The 19,450-nt window shown below is 47.2% G+C and overlaps 1 protein-coding gene across 2 annotated transcripts in view; it reads left to right on the plus strand.

Moving 5' to 3' along the window:
- ASPDH (aspartate dehydrogenase domain containing) overlaps positions 1 to 18,327 on the plus strand; it is a 79,602-nt gene extending 61,275 nt beyond the window's left edge. For both annotated transcript variants that reach the window (XM_084805063.1, XM_084805062.1), the window contains exons 2-8: positions 3,230 to 3,289; positions 4,885 to 5,029; positions 8,853 to 8,937; positions 12,268 to 12,417; positions 13,467 to 13,693; positions 14,955 to 15,094; positions 17,148 to 18,327. In XM_084805063.1, coding sequence (XP_084661189.1) covers positions 3,235 to 3,289; positions 4,885 to 5,029; positions 8,853 to 8,937; positions 12,268 to 12,417; positions 13,467 to 13,693; positions 14,955 to 15,094; positions 17,148 to 17,185 — 840 coding nt within the window. In that variant the 5' untranslated portion in view covers positions 3,230 to 3,234 and the 3' untranslated portion in view covers positions 17,186 to 18,327. The remainder of the gene's footprint in view (positions 1 to 3,229; positions 3,290 to 4,884; positions 5,030 to 8,852; positions 8,938 to 12,267; positions 12,418 to 13,466; positions 13,694 to 14,954; positions 15,095 to 17,147) is intronic.
- The last annotated feature ends 1,123 nt before the right edge of the window (positions 18,328 to 19,450 follow it).

Consider the following 19,450-nt stretch of genomic DNA (forward strand, 5'->3'; position numbering starts at 1 on the left):
CACATTTGGGGTGTATGCAGGGGACTGCAGTGGGGAGGAGGAGGAGAGAAACATCCACTGTGTGAGAAGACGTCTGCTCATGTAATGTTGGATGTAGTCCATAGGAAGTTCATAGAAGCAAATGGGTTTTGATGGCAGGGGTGGGTGGGGAGGAGATGGAAGGAAAAAACATGGGAATGGAGGATTTAAAGGATGGGTAGGAAGACCACCATACTTTCTCAGGGATGACACGACCATCATTTGCCACAAAGGCTGACTTGCATGTGTGAATGGACGATCCATCGGGAGTTTTCATATCATGTCAGGGCTACATACTATATTAAATACGCAGCATGCATATGATCTTCACCATTTTGTTTACTTTAGTGTAAGCAGGTCAGGACCATTGCATGTGGCTAGGAGAGGTTTAAACTAGGGCAGTGCACAGACCCCCCACTTTGCTTCAGATGCCGCTTTGGACCTACCAAAGCAGCCCTGCATTGCTTTGGACCAATTCGGACCCCATTTGCTTTGCCTCAGATTCAGATACAAAGTGAGATTTGGATATCTGAATAATTCTGATATGACGTTTTCCCATTTACTTGCATTGGAAAATAGAAATGGCCATAACTTTTTTCGGTTTTCATGATACATACATGAAATCCGGCGACTTGACAGCCCCCAAGGAGGGGATTCCACCTGCCAAATATCAGACAGTTTGTCCCAGTAGTTTGTGTGCTAGGCACAGATAAAATGTGCAGTTCTCAGAAACTCAAACCAAAGGTCATAAAAGGACAATCAGAGAAGTTAGGTGTTTAAGTGATGATTTGGAGGAGGTCACTATCTCTCATCTCTGCTGTAGGTTTCTTTGAAGTGCAAATAATCCCTCTTCCCTATTACTACTAAATTTGGTAATCTGGGGCCAGATAAAGTTGGCATCCAGGCTGTGGACTGCCCGCTTGCCATCTTGGACTTAAGAGATGGTTGATTCATGCAACTGCCCTGTGGTAAAAATTTGCTGGATTTCTAAATTCTGGTCAGCTTAATGTGCTTAGCTCCATCTTCTCTAAATCCATGTAACTTCCTTCTTACTCTCTCTCAAGTACTCTGTTTGATTGTACCAGTAGGGATGTTGGAGAAATCTACAATGGAATCAAGACCCTGAAGATCCCTCATATTGGGCTTGCTTGCTTTGCCACATAGTGGAGTATTATTTAAATAACAGATGTGGTGCTTTGCCCACTGTATTTTGAAATGTGGATGTGTGTAGTGCTTTGCTTGACCACAACACAAGACACAGAAGAGCAAAAGAAAAGCAAATACAGAACTACCTACAAGCAAAGAAAAGGGTTTGTGTGTGTGTGTGTGTGTGTGTGTGTGTATGTATGTGTGTATATTATATATAGATATAGATATAGATATAGAGTTAAAAAATGGAAAGGGAAGGAATACAGGAATGGAAAAGGGCAAGTGGAAAAATATTTTCAAGCCAAGAACAAGGAAAGGAACATACTTTAAAAATATTTTTTCTGTATGTTCTAAATGATCTAGCCAGAACACTACGCAGAAATAGTTGACTTCAGAATGGCGCACGGGGGGGGGGGGGGGAGCCAAACAACAAGCGAAGAGGTTCTAAATCTTTTTGGTTTTTAAAAAATAATCTAGAAGAAAGCAAGGGAATAGTTGAAAAGGGCTGGGTGGGAAAGAGTCCAACAAGCACACACACACCACAGATCTAGTCAAATCATTTCAGAGCTCCAGATCTCTCTCTCTCTTTCAGCAAATACAGGCTTTTTTCTCCAATATATCCAGTATCCCCACCACCACCACCGTCACTGATTGGAGGCTGCTGGGTTATGTTCAGCCCTAATTTGGCAACTAGACCTGCCATTAACCAAAGCTCTCTCTCTCACTCACTCCTCCTCCTCCTCTCCCCTTCCCCTTCCCCCTCCCTCCTCCTCCTCACCCCCTCCCTGATTTTTCTCAAGTTGATACATTTTGGAGACAGGCTGTCTGGGTTGATCAGAAAGCATTAGCAGAGCTCCAAATCTCCGAGGCAGACCGAGGCACTTCAGCGGTGCCTTGCTTCGCTTTGGGGTGTCTTGGTGCTTTTCTGATCTGCTTTGGATCACACTGAGGCACCTCCGAAGCAGCCTGCTTTGCTTCAGGATTCGGGATTCGAACCAAAGCGGTGCACAGCCCTAGTTTAAACCTCCCCACCCAGCCACCTTTATTTGCCTTCAAAATTCCACACACTCACATCCTGCCACTGGGAAAACTAAAAGAAGAACAAAGTGAATTGGTGCCAATGGAAGGTTGAGGATTTTTTTTAGTCCCCATGGTGGTGGTGAATTTTGGGGGGAAAACCATGGCTGGGTGGGAAGGTTTAAACCTCGCCTACCCACACACAGTGGTTCTGATCCAAATTGGGTTCCTGGTTGCTTATGCTAAAGTAAACAAAATGGTGAGGAGCAGTTGCATGCTGCATTTTTAATGTAGTGTGCAGTTTATCCTTCAAACACAAACGTTTTGCAGTGGAATCTATTCACAATGACATCCTGCTGTGAGCAATTGGTCAAGTGACTGAACAATGAGATATCCAATGATGGACAAGCACACGAGGAATTGACTCTTCAATTCAATTCAACTCACTGTTGAAGTGGCAAATGGCACAGTAACTCTTTCTATCTGTGTACATTGTGTGTGTATGTATGTATACACACACACACGCATACATATACACCAGTGGAGGCCGGTGGCTCCAATTTCAGTGGAGATGTGAACCTATTTTGGGGATAGGGTTAAGCACCTTGGATAGCTCCTTTAGAGTTCTGGCTGGTTCTGAGTGACACCTAGAATGCATCCACAGCCCCACCAAAATCAGAGCCACCAGCCTCCACTGATGCACACACATACGGGGGGTGGGGGAGAGTCGAATGCAAAGTTTAATATGTAAACAACACTGCCACTGATTTTTATATTTGCAGTTTGCAAAGTCTTGCCACAAGTATTTTTTTTTTCCCCTTGTGAGTCCAAGTGAAGATGAAGCACCGAGCGTTTTGCTCAATGACACACATTTAGAGTCTGGGGCATAAATCTGGGAGCAAAAAAATAAATAAATACAAAGGTGGGAGCCAATGCAAGCCCCTCAATCTCAGATCCATTCTTCCCTGTGGCAAACCATATGATTTACATGACTTCTCTCTCTCTCTCTCTCCCCCCCCTCACCCCACCCCCTATAACGTGGCAGGCAGAATGTCTGGAGGCCAAAGGAAGAGGCGGGTTGGAATTGTGGGCTATGGACATCTGGGTAGGTAGCATTTTTTTGACAATTTCCCTCTTCTGTCCACCATACTTCTAAGATGGGTCTCAGCGCTCCTATACCAACCCTGGGTTTGACAGCGGACCTGGCAAGTGTGTATTCCACCTTTATTATGTGTGCCTATTCTGGGCAAAATTGTCAGATGTTCAGTAATAACACAGATGTCTTTTATTTCAAAAGAACATTTTTTACACAAGAAAGAACAATGTGCTTCATTAAACATGTTATCATGTCCCTGTTTGGGGAAAATAGCATTATTTTCAGAATATCTGTTACCTTGCTATTTTCCTCCGGCAGCTGGAGGTCTAGCCCACAAACTTGGTGGTGGTGAGTGCTCCACACCAGTGAGTTTGGTGATGATGAGACCTCCACACCAGCACATGTCATGTGTTGGTCACAGTGGCTCTCTTCTTTCCTGTGGCATCTGCTTTTTCCCCTGCGATAAGCCATATCAGTTGGCTATCTGATTTTCTCTTCATGCCAGGGAATTTGGAATCCCCTTCCTACGGAGGCTTACCTGGGGCCTACATTGTTAACTTTTCAGTGTCAGGCAAAGACCTTTCTTCTCTCCCAGGTGTTTTAGGGACCTGGTTTTTAGATTGTTTTGGCTGTTTTTATATATCCTGTGCTGTTTGTTATTTTGTATTGTATTGTATTCTTTTAACCATTTGCATTTCATTTTATTCCTTTAACCATCTGTATTATGTTTTATCCTTATAACCATTTGTAGTCCACCTAGAGAACATTGTTATTGGGTGGATTAAAAACACAATCCATCGATGGATCGATCAGTGCAAGAGGCAGAATGTTGTAGGGGGCAAGGAAGGAGGCAGGTTCAAGTGTACTTAGTCCTTGGAAGCAAGGAGGTTGGGTAACACACTAGAACTAGATGGTTCCACCTCTGGTGCCCATTTGTCTCCACCCCTTGTGTTTCACCCTCTGCCCCACCAGCAACAGTGGGCACGAGCTGCCCCTGGCAAGTTGGACCTGTGGACTAGAAGGAATATTAAAACGTAAGACGAGGCTCCCTCGTGGGCACTTGCTAGAGGAGGTCCAAATGCTTTTCCAACACACAGACCTCTTTTTCAAATCCAGCCTTTTTGTAGGCCTTGATTTGGCCTGGGGCAGAATGACAACCCACGCTTCCTATCCTGATCAATGTAATATGGCTGTCTAATGTAACCGCTCTAATTTTTCACTGATTTGTGTTGATGGCCAGTTCTCTACATTCTTATAACTACATTCCTTCCTGAAGAACATAAGGCTTACTTTGCTTGTTTCCAATGGTAGCCATCCAGCTCTTCCTGTTCCTTGACACTCACAAAACAGGGCATGGAAGTATCCGACTCCTCCATTTGGGACTCCAAAGGGTGACAACCTGTGTGGGGGTAGGGGGATCAATTCTGCCTGCTGAGCCAACCCTTTAGTTATTTTTTGACAAGAATCTGAGCAATACTGGTAAATGTGTCAGGCTTTTGTAGACGGTTTTTGTCTCTCTGCAGGAAACAGATTTGGGGTGTGGAAGAAACAGAGCCAATGTCTGCGTTAGCCATGTTTCTCTGTTCCGCTTTCTGTTTCTCCAGGCCAGTACCTGGTGAAACGGCTCCAAGATAATGGCCTCCAGCATGGCTTGGAGCTGGCCTTTGTCTGGAACCGAGATGCTGGGAAGTTGGAGGAGATGGTGCCCGCTGAGCTACGACTGGGGACGCTGACCAATTTCTTGGAGTGGTGAGCAGGCGAGCCCAGCCAGGGACAGTTTTTTAGGCAAGGATAGGCAGAACGAACACTCCATGAACCTACAGGCACACATGCGACAGTGTATACCCTCCGGATATTTTGGACTACAACTCCCAGCATTCCTGACCATTGGCCATACTGGCTGGGGCTGATGGGAATTGAAGTCCAAAATATCTGGAGGGCACCAGTCTGGGGAAGGCTAAGGTACATTTACAGCAACTACAGATAAACACTCTGGGTAGTATCCAATGTCAGTCCTATGTAGAGACAGTGTGGTGTAGTGCTGACAGTGTTAGACTGGGAGCTGGGAGATCTGGGTTCTAGTCCCCTCTCGGCCATGAAAGCTAATTGGGTGACTTTGGGCCAGTCACTGACTCTCAACCCAACCTACCTCACAGGGTTGTTGTTGTGAGGATAAAATGGAGAGGAGGAGGAGGATAATGTAAGCCACCTTGGGTTACTTGCAAGAGGAAAAATGGTGTGATATAAATGCCGTAAATAAATAAATAGAGTAGACTCACTGAAATGAATGGGACTTAAGTTAATCACAACTTAGTTTCTATTTATTTAAATAGGACTACACTATGTAGGACTAACACTGGATACTAACCTCTGGCTGTAGTCCTCCATACCAGCCATTTTCTGGTTATGCTGATGGGAGTTGTAGTCCAACACATCTGGAGGGCACCAGGTTGGGGAAGGCTGCTCTACACACTTAGCTGGGAGTAAGTCTCACTGAACTTTAGTGGGACTTAGTTCTGAGTAGACATGCCTAAGCGTGCACTGACCATTCACTATGTGGCCGTAGCTCATGGGCAGAGCACTTGCTGTATGTGCAGAAAATCCAAGGTTCAATCCCTGACAACTCCAAGTCAGTTTGGGAAAGAGTCACTGCCAGTCCATGCAGAGCAAGGGTGGGTAGCTTGTGGCCTTTCAGATGTTTTGGCCTACAACTCCCATCATCATTTACCATTGGCCATGCTGGCAAGGGCTGATGGGAGTTGTAGGCCAATAATCTAGGAAAGCCACAAGTTGCCCAGCCCTGATGTAGACAGTACTGAACTAGATGGACCAACAGTCTGACTCAGTATAAGGCAGCTTCATGTTTGCTTATTCATTTATTTTATATGCTGCCCTATAACAAAAAGTTCTCAGGGCGGGCCACACAATAATACAGGTGAGAAACAATAACTATAATAATGATAATATCTAAAAAGCCTGGGAGAACATCAACTTCTTTGCTTGGCACCGAAAATATCACAGTGTGGATGCCAGGTGAGCCTCCTTGAGGAGTGCATTTCAGAAATGGGGTGCCACAACCAAGAAGGCCCTCTTTCTTGTAGCCACCCACCAAACAGTCGTTGGCAGAGGCACCCGGAGTAGGGCCTCCAAAGATGACCTAAGGGTCTGGGATCTAGAGACAGCCTGACCATGCAAGCAACCCAAGGCTGACTATACAAGTTCTTGGAACATGGGAAGATGCTTTAACCCAGGTCAGACTGTTTGTCCATCTCGCCCAGTATTGTCTCCTCCAAGGGTGAACCTCTTTCAGCCCGAGGGATGAATTTCATTTTGGAGAAGCCCCGGGGGGGGGGGCATTTCAGTGGTGGGTGGGGCTGAATGCAAAAGGGGGAGGGGGTAAAACTACCAGCATATTTTAGCTTCAAGCTCTCACTGCCAGTAACAAAGACTTAGGAGAGGCATTTCAACCTTTCAGAAAGGAGGGGAAAATTCAGAAAAAAGCCGGGAAACCACTAAACGATCGGTGGTTGAGGAAAGGAGGCATGGCCATCTGGGGAACCATGGAAGGCTGGATTGGGACCCCAGGCATGTCCTGTCCGACTCAGTTCAAAGAGCCCAGAGGTGCTGAAACCAGCAAGGCAGGGCATGTACAAGGACGGGGAGACAAGACAACTCTTACATCAGGTCATGTCAAGTCAAATCCAGTTATGTCCAACCAGGTCAGATCTCATCAGGTCAGGTTGGGTCAAGTCCTGTTGCATCAGGTCAGGTCAGGTTTGCTGAATAGCTAGGCAGGATTAGACCAGGCAGGGTGTTTCAGAACCTTGGGCAGCACTGAGTTAGCTGAGGCTTCTCTACACAAGGCTGTTATTGTGCGCTCATGATTGGTCACTCACTGAAGTTTACAGGGCCTTTACATGATGTTGTCAACCTCTAGGGATTCTCCCGGCCATTGTGACCAATATCGCAGCTTTTCCCTTAATGGGGAAAATGTGGGATTAAATCTGAGAAGTGCGAAATTGCTGCATGTAAGTGCGCAATGGTGCTATACCACAGAGCCAACTAGTGGCTGTTTAATGAAACATATAGAACTTGCAGACAAAGGAAATTCCTGAAAAAAACACAAGGGGAAGCATGTGAAAAGAAGCCGATCTTGATCCCGCAAAGAATCTGGAAACAGAAGCCCCAGTAAAGCTGCGGGATAAAAGCATGGTGTAGAGAATCTCTCAGTCAAGGAGAGCTGTTGACTCAGCAACAGTCAAAGGCCTTTGGAAGACTTACAAAGGTCAGCAGCTCTAGATCTGCAGTTAGCCCCACCCCTTAGAGAAGCAGCTTGTTTCTTTAAGGGCCATTGCCTGATCTTGTAGCTGCTGACTCCTATGGGATGGGGGTGATGAAGGCTGTAATGGGGGGGTGTCCTCTGCATCTTAGGAGTTAGGTAGAGGCACGTCTTCTGGTCTGGAAAGCCTTGGCATAGCAAGAATCAGATTAATGAAGGGAGTCTCCTCTGCCTCTGAGTCCTCTTCGGAGCCAGAGGATGGATCAAAGTTGAAGAATATGGCAAAGCAGGCTAGATTTGGTCTCTGGACTTGAGGTTCTGCACCCCTGGTGTAGTCCAACTGGCAGCAAAATTCCAGGATCTCTTTCCCAGCACCTGATCTGTTTATGCTGAACCAGGGACTTTCTCCACGCAAAGCACATGCACTACCACTAAGCTCTGGTCCCTCCTCCAATAGGGAGCAGCCAAATTGGGGGGTGGGTGTTCCAGGGAAGGAAGCAGTGTGGGATCATCTGAGTGGTATGATCTCACCAGCTTCCCTTGCAACATTGCAGAGCATGCCAAGACACAACTCTTGTTAGGTCCCAAACAGCTACACATGAGTGGAGAGATGCCCATCATCTGCATCTTTAGCACTTCTGGGGAGCGTGCTGCTCATAGTGTGGCAACATTCTGTGGGCTCTTCCTTCTAGGATCCCATCTGTGGGACCATCCCCAGAAAGATTACATGGCACATCCATTCTGAACTAACTTTTCCACATATACATATTATGCCATCATGGAACTGTCAATCGTGGGTACACTCGTACAGTATATGTTTCAGAAATGACAGGGCCAGCTCAAGACATTTTGTTGCCTGAAGCAAAAGACAAGATGCCCCCGCCCCACATACTTAATTGCACAGAAGCCACTGGACTGGCGGTTGAATCTTACTTCAACACTGGCGATGGGGCAGCATCCTTCACTGCACCCATGTACAGAAGGCTAGCTTAGGGGTGAAGGGCAAGCTGTGTGTCACACAAGCGCTGTCTGCTCCTCAAGTCTCAGCATCTTCTGCCTGAGGCAGCTGCCTCACTCTTCCTAATAACAGGGCCGGCCCTGAATACTGGTTACAAATTTTGTCCATGTGGACTGGACAAAATTCTACCCTAGTGATAAAATATGACCAGCTAGAAGGTGTGCCACCACTCTCATATATTCTCCAGAAAAGTGTGGCTGGGGCCCTCATTTGGAGCGTCTTTGACATCATTGTAGATCCAGCCTTGTTACTGTATCTGTCTCCTCTCTCCAAAGTGGTGCTGACATCATTATCGAAGTGGCACATCCGTGCATTGCCCAAAACCATGGAGAGTCCTTTCTCCAAGCGGCAGATTTCATGGTGAGGGCTCCAGGTGCCTCTAGAGCAGGGGTGTTGAACCTCTTTCAGCCTGAGGGCTGAATTCAATTTTGGAAAAGCTCTTGGGGGCTGCATTCCAGTGGTGGGTAGGGCCAAAAACCCAGCATATTTTAACTTAAAATTCTTACAGCCAGTAACTAATCATTAGGAGAGGCATTTTGGCCTTTTAGAATGGGGGGGGATATGCAAAGGAACCACCGAATGATCAGTGGTTGGGGGGGGAGAAGGGGGGAGTCAGAGGAAGGGGGTGTGGCTATCTGGGGAACCCCAGAGGGCCAGATTGGAACCCCAGGCAGGCCAGATTTGGCCTATGGGCCTGAGGTTCAACACCCCTGCTCTAGAGAAAGGCAGCTGGCATCAGTACATTCTGTCTCCCCAACCCACCTCAAACACAGGCTTTTCAAGGTGGGCGGGCAAATTTCCTTTCCTTGCTTGTTTCAGCAAAAATGATCTTTCTTGCCTATTCCTACAATCACATACAATGCCAAATGATCTTCACGCCAATATCAAACTTCCTTACTTTTACAGTTTTCTGCCTTTCTGTCCTTGAGTACTGTTTAACCTCCATGCCACCAAATTTTTACTCTGGTTTGATTGTTTATAATTTCTGTAGCATTTTTTTTTAAGGCTAGCAACCCATGCAAACTTACATTGGATGATGTCCCATTGAGCTCACAGTGAGACTTGCTTCTAAGTAAACATGCACCAGATGTTGCTGTCAGTGCACAAAATGCTTTACAATTCAGATATCATTTTATGCATGTAACAAGCCTGTGAGATACTGCTTGGGTCCACTTGATGAATCTCATGGCTGAGTGGAGTAGATAATTGCTTCCCTCCTCTTCAGAGATGCCCATCTGCATTCAGCTCTCTTTTATAGAAGGGACATACTGCAAAAAAATGCCACCCAATGGCATTGGTTCCTTCTGAAAAGCCTTAGAAATACACTGAATTTATGAATGGCCACTGTAATCAGGGCCAGCGCCAAGGGTAGGCATGTTTAGGCACCTGCCAAGGATTCATACAGCAGCAGGGGCCCAATGATGACAGCTCCTTGGAGCTGCTCCTCTTCTTCACCACTGCAACCTGCTTATTCACCTGCCTCTCACTCCAGCCCAGACAACAGAGGTGGCGAGAAGGAGAAGCTGTAGATGTCACTGCCTGTTTGCTCACTAGCTCTGTGCCTGTCAAGCAAGCAAGCGGTGGTGGCAATGATGAGAAGAGGATGAGCAGCAATAGCGACTGGTGGGGATGACAGTGAGAAGGTAGACTCACTAAGAAAGGCATGTATTGCCCAAGGGCCTGAAGCCAGAATTGATCGCAATGGCCATACTTAATTTAAGGGTCTGTTCCTCCTGCTGCTGGGAAAGAACCAAACGCTGAGGGAAAAATAAGTTACAACAGCTCAAGGGCTGCTGTAACTTTCATCTTCTGCTGGGGGTGGAGCTGGGAGGGCTGTGGATTCACAGCCTCTCCATCCCCACCCACTGGCACCCCTCTAACATGCCTCTTCTCCCCCCACCCCTGCCCGCCAACATCAGCACTCCAACCTCATGGAGGAAACCCCTGCGGATATTTCCACCATGGCTGGGAAGAGGAGATCCAAGATCAGATCTCCTCCAAGGTTGGTCCTCTCTTCACACCTTTGGAGAGGGAACTCTGCTATATCCAGTAGCCCCTGCGCAGAAGGGGGAGCTCTGCTGGCTTCTTGTTTTTGAGGGCCGTTGGGCAAGAGACCCTCAATGGGCCCTCTCCCTCAGTGAGTCTAGGTTCTCACTGCCATTGTCACCAGCTCCTGTTGTTCTTCTTGCTTATCATCACTACCAACTGCTTGCGTGGCAGGCAGAGAGCCACTGAGCAAATAACCTGTGGCATCCACAGCTTGTCCTTTTCAACAGCACTTTTGTCTGGACCAGAATAAGAGATAGGTGAACAACCAGGCTGCAATGGTGAAGAGGAGGAGCAAGCCCAAGGAGTTCTTGTCATTGGGTCCCTGCTGGGCTATGGGTCCCCGGCAGGAGCCCAGTCATGCCTAACCTTGATACTGGCTCTATTCTGGAGACACCATCCCAGGGACTATTGGATTGCTTTCTCAGTAAATAAAAACCACCTCCCTGTTTCCCCTTGCTTCTCTCTCTCAACCTCCCTCCCTCAAAGCCTTTCCAGACCTCATCTTGCTTGCTCCTCCTGCTGAAAGTGGGCTCTCTCCTACCCAATCTGTCCTACTCATCAGACCCTGGTAAGAACATCAGAAGAGCTGTGCTGGATCAGACCAAAGGCCTATCTACTGCAGCATCGTAGCTCCCAGAGTGGCTGACCAGATGCGCCTGGGAAGCCCACAAGCAGGACATGAGGACAACGGCCCTCTCCTGATCTCCAGCAAGTGGTACTGAGAGGCATGCTGTGTCCGATCCTAGATGTAGTACATAGCCATCATCACTAGCTGCCTTTGATAGCCTTCTCCTCCATGAAGATGTCCAATCGCCTTTTAAGGCCATCTGAGTTGGTGGCCATCACTTCATCCTGTACTGGCGAATTCCATCATTTAGGTCAGGGGTGGTTAGCATCTTTCACCCGAGGGCCAAATTCAATTTCAGATAAGCTGTTGGGGGCCGCATTCCAGTGGTGGGCAAGACCAAAAGCAGAAGGGGTGGGGCCAAAATAGCTTGTTTTAGCTTATAGCCAGTAGCTAAGCCTTAGGAGAGGCATTCCCACCTTTTGGAAATAAGAAAAATCTGAATATCCACCAAATGACTGGCATTAGGGGACAGAGCCAGTGGAAGGGGCGTGAAGGGCCAGAATGGGACCCCGAGTGGGGCAGATTTGGCCCACATCCCTAAAGTTCATCACTGCTGGTTGAAGTATATTTTGAGTGACATAATTCATCCTTTTGCACATCTTTTTTGTCTCTCCCACATCCTGACTTTGTCCATCAATTATCTGGATGTTGGAGAAATCCACAACGCATTCAAAGGTGTTTGGATTGCAGATGGATTTTTTAAAAAAAAATGGTGTGTGATTTGTGCAAATTTGCACTTGCGCTAATGCACACTTGTGCAAGTGGAATGAAATTCTTGTGCATCCCTAAAAAACCCCCGATTCCATCAATGAGCGGGTGACGGAACGATAGATGACTGAGAACTTGTGAAACGCAGACCGAACGGATTTAACAATATCTGTTTATTCCTATTTGGCGCTACTAAATAAATGTGTAGGAACAGCAAAGCCCACACCCCTGCAGCTGTCCTCTTCCCCCCCTCCCCCTCCCAGCCTCCTGACATCAATCATTGCAAACATCTCAATGCCCATTAGGTGGGGTCGCCAACAGCCCTGGCAGATCTAGGCACGGAGCTGAAATTGCGCGAAGCTGCGAGACGGGCTGGACACACCCTCTATATTCCCAGCGGGGCTCTATGGGGTGGCCAAGACATCCAAAGGTTGGACGATGCAGGGATGCTTCAGGTAAGATCCCACAGAGGGTCAGTGTACGGGGAGTCTGAGTTGAGAAATGGAAAGGCGGAGAGAGAGATGTAGAGGAAGAAGTATGTGGCAGCTGACCTGCTGCCAGGATTATTGAGATGTATTATGTTTATATACTGTTGTTCCTCTGTGATGGAACTCAAGGCAGCCTTTGTGGGGTCCCAGGAGGTCACCCATCCAGGCACTGACCAGACGCAGTTCTGCTTAGCTTCAGCAAAGTGGCGGTATCCTGTGCTCTCAGGCTATGCCCCAACACCATGAAATATTGCACAGTTAACCTGGAGTTCAGCAGAGGCATTACACCCTCACACAATGCTAATCTTTGAAGTCCTGACCCTCTCAGCCTCTGCAAGCGCATGTGGGTCCAAGACTCCAAGGAATTCTGCACCACCGCCACCCAATCATCTCATCGATAGCTCCACATTTTGTGGTTCCTGTATAATAGGCAGTGTGGCACAAAAAAAAAAAAAGGCCAGGGGGCTTGCATGTTGCCCACCCTTGCTGTAAACTGATGTTTCTGGCATAGCGTGGGACCTGACCATGTCAGAGAGCAACTACCCACAATTGGTAACCATTAAACTCAGTTTCAGATTTGCAAGGCGAGAAACCAGACACTCCTGCTCAGACAAGAGTTTGGCTAATATTGGGAAGAGTGTAAACGGGATCTACGGTGGAACCCGCTTACAGTTTTGCTGCACCACAGAAATGCCATGCTGGCTCAAAAGGTTATTGTCAATTACTGCAGCACTTTTAAGTATACAAGAACTGCTTTGGAATCTCTACAGTTCTTATTTTATCCTCATAATAAGTCTACAAGGTAGGTGGGCTTCTCTGGATTAAGCTGCTGGTTATTATTCTTGCTGTTAATATTATCCTATATGCCACACCATCACGGTATGCGGCATGGTGTACCATAAGCAAAAGAAGGCTGATCCCTGTCCCAGGGATCTTACAGTCTAAATGACTGGAGGGAAGGGAAGTTTGGGGATTTGTGATTTCTCTGACTCTGGTTTTTCCACTCACTTTTCTAGGCATTAACAGTCACCATGGTGAAACACCCTGAGAGCTTCCGGCTGGCCGGGCACCTGGGGGATCTTGCGCAAGGGGCCCGGAGGGAGCGTGTGGTGCTGTACAATGGCCCCGTGCGGAAGCTGTGCCCCCTGGCCCCCAACAATGTCAACACCATGGCAGCCGCTTGCATGGCCGCCCCCAGCTTGGGCTTTGATGGTGTGAAAGCCTGCCTTGTAGCTGACCCTGAGTGAGTTCCCTAATCCCATCTGGTATGTGGCAATGCAGGCACTCTGCCTAATGGTAGGGCCAGCCCATGCACACACCAAAGAGCAGTAGTACATAGCATAATACCTAATTTATTAGACTCAGCTGAGAGTCATAAAATAGTGAGCTGGCAAATGGCAGCATCGTGGTGAGCATGTTGGAGGTTGGATGAAGAGACCCTAGATTGCATGACAAAGGGAAAGGGACACACACAACATGTCTTCAAACAGCATAAGACTATCACCTCAAGATTTTCCAGGAGTTTCTTTCCACAGCACCTGGGAAAAACACTGACTGCGTTCAGATGGCACATTGTGGCTTGTCAAGGATTACAGCCATGGCCGCCATGTTGCATATCCAACCCCCACTTGGGGGGTGTCAAGTCATGTGAACCTGGCGAGTGTGGGTTATGCGAGGGTTAAACAACCCACGCATAACCCTAGAACAAACCATGGGTTATGCAAGGGTCGTTTAATGCTCACATGACACATGCTCGCCAGGTTCCTACAACAACCCACAGAGCGGTGGTTGCACATTCAAAATGGTGGCCGCACAGGCCCTGCAGCCTCACCGTGGATTAAATAACCCATGGTGGGCTGTCATGTCATGATTGCGGCCTGGTTAATGCTGCTGCGTGTGCCAGATGGATTTTTTTAATTACCCTTGCTGGCACAGGTTTCCATGTCCTCCGAACTCGGGCGGCATAGCTCGTTTGAAGGGGCAGCAACTGTCAAATAGCGCATGGGCTGTTCTTGGGTTATTTGAGGGTTGCTGCCCCTCCTCCCCAAACACGCCATGCTGCCCAGGTTTGGATGAGATAGCAAGCTGTGCCAGTGAAGGTAATTAGGGAAATGCAGCATGCACAGCGGGTGAAATAAGCCACCTTGGTTCTGAGAAGCAGCCCTTTGTCTCAAAGGCAACAAACCAGTTCTAGTAGTTTTCATCTCCAGCAGGAGCAGGTCTTTTGTAAAGCTGCCTTAATGGGCCTTAATTGCCCATTCAAGAGCAAGCCACCCCAAAATACTTTGCATTGCAACAGGGAACAATGCATTGTTGTTGAGAAAATCCATTTCCCTCCAGGTCCTGTGAGGACTGCAGCTAAGCTCGGAGGGAACAGGGAGCTCCGAGGGGGGTGGCAGATGATGTCAGAATCTCTGCTAATCCAAACATGCCGGTGCTTTGCCCCTGCGAGCCCTGCCTCCACTACACCACTGAGTCTAACTGACTGCATCTCTCTACTGCAGCCTCCCTGACTATCACGTGGTGGAGACTGAGGCAACCGGACCAGGGGGCTTCTCCGTCAGCACCAGGCGCAAGAACCCAGCAGCTTGTGGGGCCGTCACCGGGGCAGCCACCTTCGCTGCTTTCTGGAGCAGCTTGTTGGGTGAGGAGAGATCCCTTCTGCATCCAGGATCTCCTAACTCTCCGTCCTAATTTGTGCGACCCCTTGTTCAGATCATTACTCTAACAGTAACTGTGTCCTTTAGCATCTTAAGGAAAGGCATCTTTTGCAGAGCTATAGCCACAGAAGGGCTTGTTGGAGGCTGGCCCCTTGAGGGATGTTTTCAGCTTTTTTTTCTTTTTAAAGAGAAAGTCTCTAGCCCTTTAGTCGTGGAGATATAAGGGGAAGGATGCAGGTAGCATCCTACATACCACTACTGGTCCGTATGTAGCCAAAATGGCACTACCCATGTGCAGGAGGGAGGGACCAGCAGACTCAGGGAAACCCCAAGGTTTGCAGAAATACAAACAAACTTCAGGAGGCTGAGGGGCAGGAGGGACAGCCAAAACAGAGCTATAATGTCTCAACATGTTCAGCTGGCACAGAATGCAGGGAGAGGGTGTGCTCACACATGTAATGGTATCCTGGAAAAGGACATGGCTGGCTGGTTGGCAGGCACCCTGAACAGGAACGCTCCCTACTGCAACATTTTGTTGCAGGTCCCAGTAGTTGTACTTAATTGCTCACTAAGAAGTAAATTTGCTCCCTCTTCCTAGTATTCTGCCCAAGGAAGGCAAAGGCACTGGGATAACCAACAAGCACTACACCCTTACATTTGGATGTTATGACATTAAAATGTATTTTAAAATTAATATAATTTAATACAACTAAATAACATAAGAATATATTGAGCTGCCAGTATCCATGTTCTGGCTGTTTGGCAATGATTCTCCACCCCCTTACGCCCCTGGACTACAACATTTCTGGCTACGGGCCTGAAATTTTGGTATCTTCGTAATCCTAATCCTAACCACTTGAGCCTTTTAATTCCAACACCTGCATTCTGCTTGGAAAGATGCTTTTCATTTAACATAGTCCCGCTTTATACGGTGGCCAGATGCAAAAGAGGGCAGGTCTCTCGCACCTTTAATGGTTGTGTAGAAGAGGGAATTTCAGCAGGTATAATGGCATAACAAGCGACCCCTGCTGAATTCCCTTTTCTACAAAACTATTAAAAGTGCAGGAGCCCTGTCCAGTTCTGCCTCTGGCCACTCTACTGCAGTCTTCCCCAATCCAGTGCCCTCCAGATGGCTTGGAATACAACTCCCATCATCCCTGACTATTGCGCATACTGGCTGGGGCTGATGGGAGTTGTCGGCTAAAACAGCTGTGGGGCCATAAGTTGTCCACTCCGAGTTAAATAATAAACTCTGTAGTAGAATTATATCCTCGTTTACCATCCAGAAAAGGCCCAGTGAGAGACCAGGGCAGTGCAGACATTATAAACCTCTCTACTGAATCTCATTTGGATGGGGGTTTGCGGGACAGGGTCACATGCTGCCCTCACGTTCGCCCGCTGCAGCCCCCCACCGCCCTCCACCCACTAATCATTTTCAGGTTGTCCAGTTGACTGTGGCCTGTGAGGAGCAAAAATGGCTCCCAGATCTCCAGAAGTTGCTCACCTGCCTGGTCTAGCAGGTGCAATATACACACACCCTTTACACAGGTTCAGTAGTGAGACTTATAAGCATCGTTCCAAAGAACTAGGTGATTGCGTGGATAGTGTCATTATACTGTTTAGTCACTAGGTCGCACTAGACTTCGTTGTAGCCAGGTAGAGTCAGAAGTTTCCTGTGGCTGTTCTGTCCTTGTTTGAGAGACAGGCAATGAAGTGTTTGTCTAGCGTCCTGACTGGCAGATCCTCTGAAACTTCCATGGCAGTGGTCAAGAGCTCAATGCAGGCAAACGTAGGTGGAGGCAAGACTAATATCTGAGGGTACAGCAAAGGCTGCAGTCCTTTTATCCACTTACCTGGGAGTGAGCCACAGACATATGTAGGATTGTGCTGTTTATCTAGGACTGAAGACAAAGGCTTGCGTCAAAAAATCAGGATGACTTGGCGATTTTGCAGGGAGATTGGTATATGTGTGTGTGTGAGTGTGTGTGTGTGTAGGCAATTCTCTGGGCTTTGACTGATCTCTTTTCCTTTCTGCAGTATGCCAAGGTCACGGAGGTCGAGTTTATCTCTGCTGAGCCTTAACACATCTGTTCTCAAGAGGATATGCGGATGATATCTGTTGGTGCCAAAGGTTCACTTACAGGGTGCAGAGAAGGCAGGGAAAGGCAGCAACAACTGAGTAAAGGAGACGTATCAGCCCCTCCCACCCTCCATGCTTTCAATCCACCAACAATTGAAACATTTAGCTATCAGTGCCTACAGCTACACCTCCATCCCTTTCCTTAAACTAGCATTCCCCAACCTGGCGCCCTCCAGATATGTTGGACTACAACTCCTATCATCCCCAGCTAGCATGGTCAATTGTCAGGGACAATGAGAGTTTGTTTGTTTGTTAGTGAAGTGTATATACCACCCAACTGGCAGATGCCCCTGGAGCGGTTTACAATCATAAAAACAAACAAACCATCACCAAAACAATACATCGAACAATGAAAATATTTAAAAGTTTTTAAAATATTAAAGAGCCAGAAGTAAAATCAATCATCCGAACAACACATTAAAACTCAAATGACTGCTAGAAGATTCTTCACCTGGAGGCTAAAGGTATACAGTGAACTGGGAAGGACATTCCACAGATGTTTTGGTCTAAACATCTGGAGGGCCACAGGTTGCTCACTCCTGCCTCAAATGATTACCTTTCTTTCCCAAACTCTCCAGAGTTCTCATTCCATCAGCTGTCTAGTCTAGTTTCCCTCCCACCATCCATCTACCATCCATCCGCACCAATGACTTTAAGGCTGCAGTCCTGTGTGCTTTGGCTTGGGAGCAAGTCCCATTGAGTTTATAAGACAGACATCTCGAGAGACAGCCTCTCTCATCATTCATGGGCCTTTTAGAGGAACAACTAATGGCTCTTCCAAGCCGCACTCCCGGCAACTCTTGCTACATCACTGGAAAGTTCAATATCCTCCAGAGACAGGGAAATGGACAGAACACATATAGCTGTCAATTAAAAAAAAAAACCAAATTAGAAGAGAAGCAAAAGAGACTGGGGTGAGAATCAGATCTGCCTTCCTGAATATTTAACCTAAATAAAATTTAGAAACATATGTTTGGGGCAAACAACTTGATTGCTTTTTCCTTCCCCCTTGTCACTTTGCTCCTTTCTTTTTAGATTCATTAAACCTTAATTCAATTTCCATTTTTTGGGAACTTGACATTGTTTGTATTTTAATTCAAAGCAGTCACCCAATTAAAGAAACTTTACAGTAAATTTGTAAGCACGCTTTACTAGAAAATAAGCCTTACTGAATTCAGTGGACTTATTTCTGAGTAAACATTCTTAGTGTTGCACTGTTTGTCAAACGTAACACAAAGTAAGCCATGTGTGTCCATAAGAAAAATTCCAAGTTTCATGGTTAGGCAATACGTCTATTAGGATCAATTGAATATCTACAAAATTGTGGGCAAGCTCTTGAGATCTCCAGATCTCTTCATTAGGCAGGATGTTACAAAAAGAAGATGGGCTAGGGCTGGGAGGGAGGGAAAAGATGACGATGTTGAAGTCATGGTCAGAGTCTTAAGATGGAATGGAGGAAGAGCTGCACACTTAAATGGATTGGTTCTGCTAGGTGTCACACAAGTTTCAGGTTACACCTAGGACTGCTGGGATAAACACACAAATAACAGCTGATTCATGTAATGGGGAAAATCAGTCATCACGTGTTTGTTTGTCCCAACAGTCCTAGGTGTAACCTGAAACCTACATAACGCCTAGAATGGCAGCCTTGCCAACCTGGCTCCCTCCAGATGTGATGGACTTCAACTCCCATAATTCCCAGTCAGTGGCAATGCTGGCTGGGAATTATGGAAGTTGCAGTCCAACACATCTAGAGGGTGCCATGTTGAGGCAGGTAGTAGTACAGCTTTCAAGCAGGGGTGGGCAGAAGGCAGATCTCCAGACGTTTTGGACTTCAGCGCCCAGAAGCCCCTGCCAGTATGATCAATGGTCAAGAATGCTGGGAGTTGAACCTCAAAATATCTGGAGATCTACCTTCTGCCTGCCACTGCCTTAGGGCAGCCAACCTGGTGCCATCTAGATGTTTTGAACTACAATTCCCATCAGATCCAGCTAGCATAGCCAATAATCAGGGATAAGGGAAGCTGTAGTCCAGCACATCTGGAGGGCACCCGGTTGCATATCAGTCCATGTAAGTCTGCAACCCTTCCTCTAGAACTCTGACCATGCCGACATCGTAACTTTTAACATTGTCAGCCTCCCTTTGCCCAGAGTAGTACACCGGTAGAACTTCTCTCTGCCACACTGCTCCTAAAGGCAC

The sequence above is a fragment of the Heloderma suspectum genome, chromosome 6, assembly GCF_057233095.1.
Source record: "Heloderma suspectum isolate Gila_16-S chromosome 6, 16-S_ref, whole genome shotgun sequence".
NCBI classification, from domain to species: Eukaryota; Metazoa; Chordata; class Lepidosauria; order Squamata; family Helodermatidae; genus Heloderma; species Heloderma suspectum.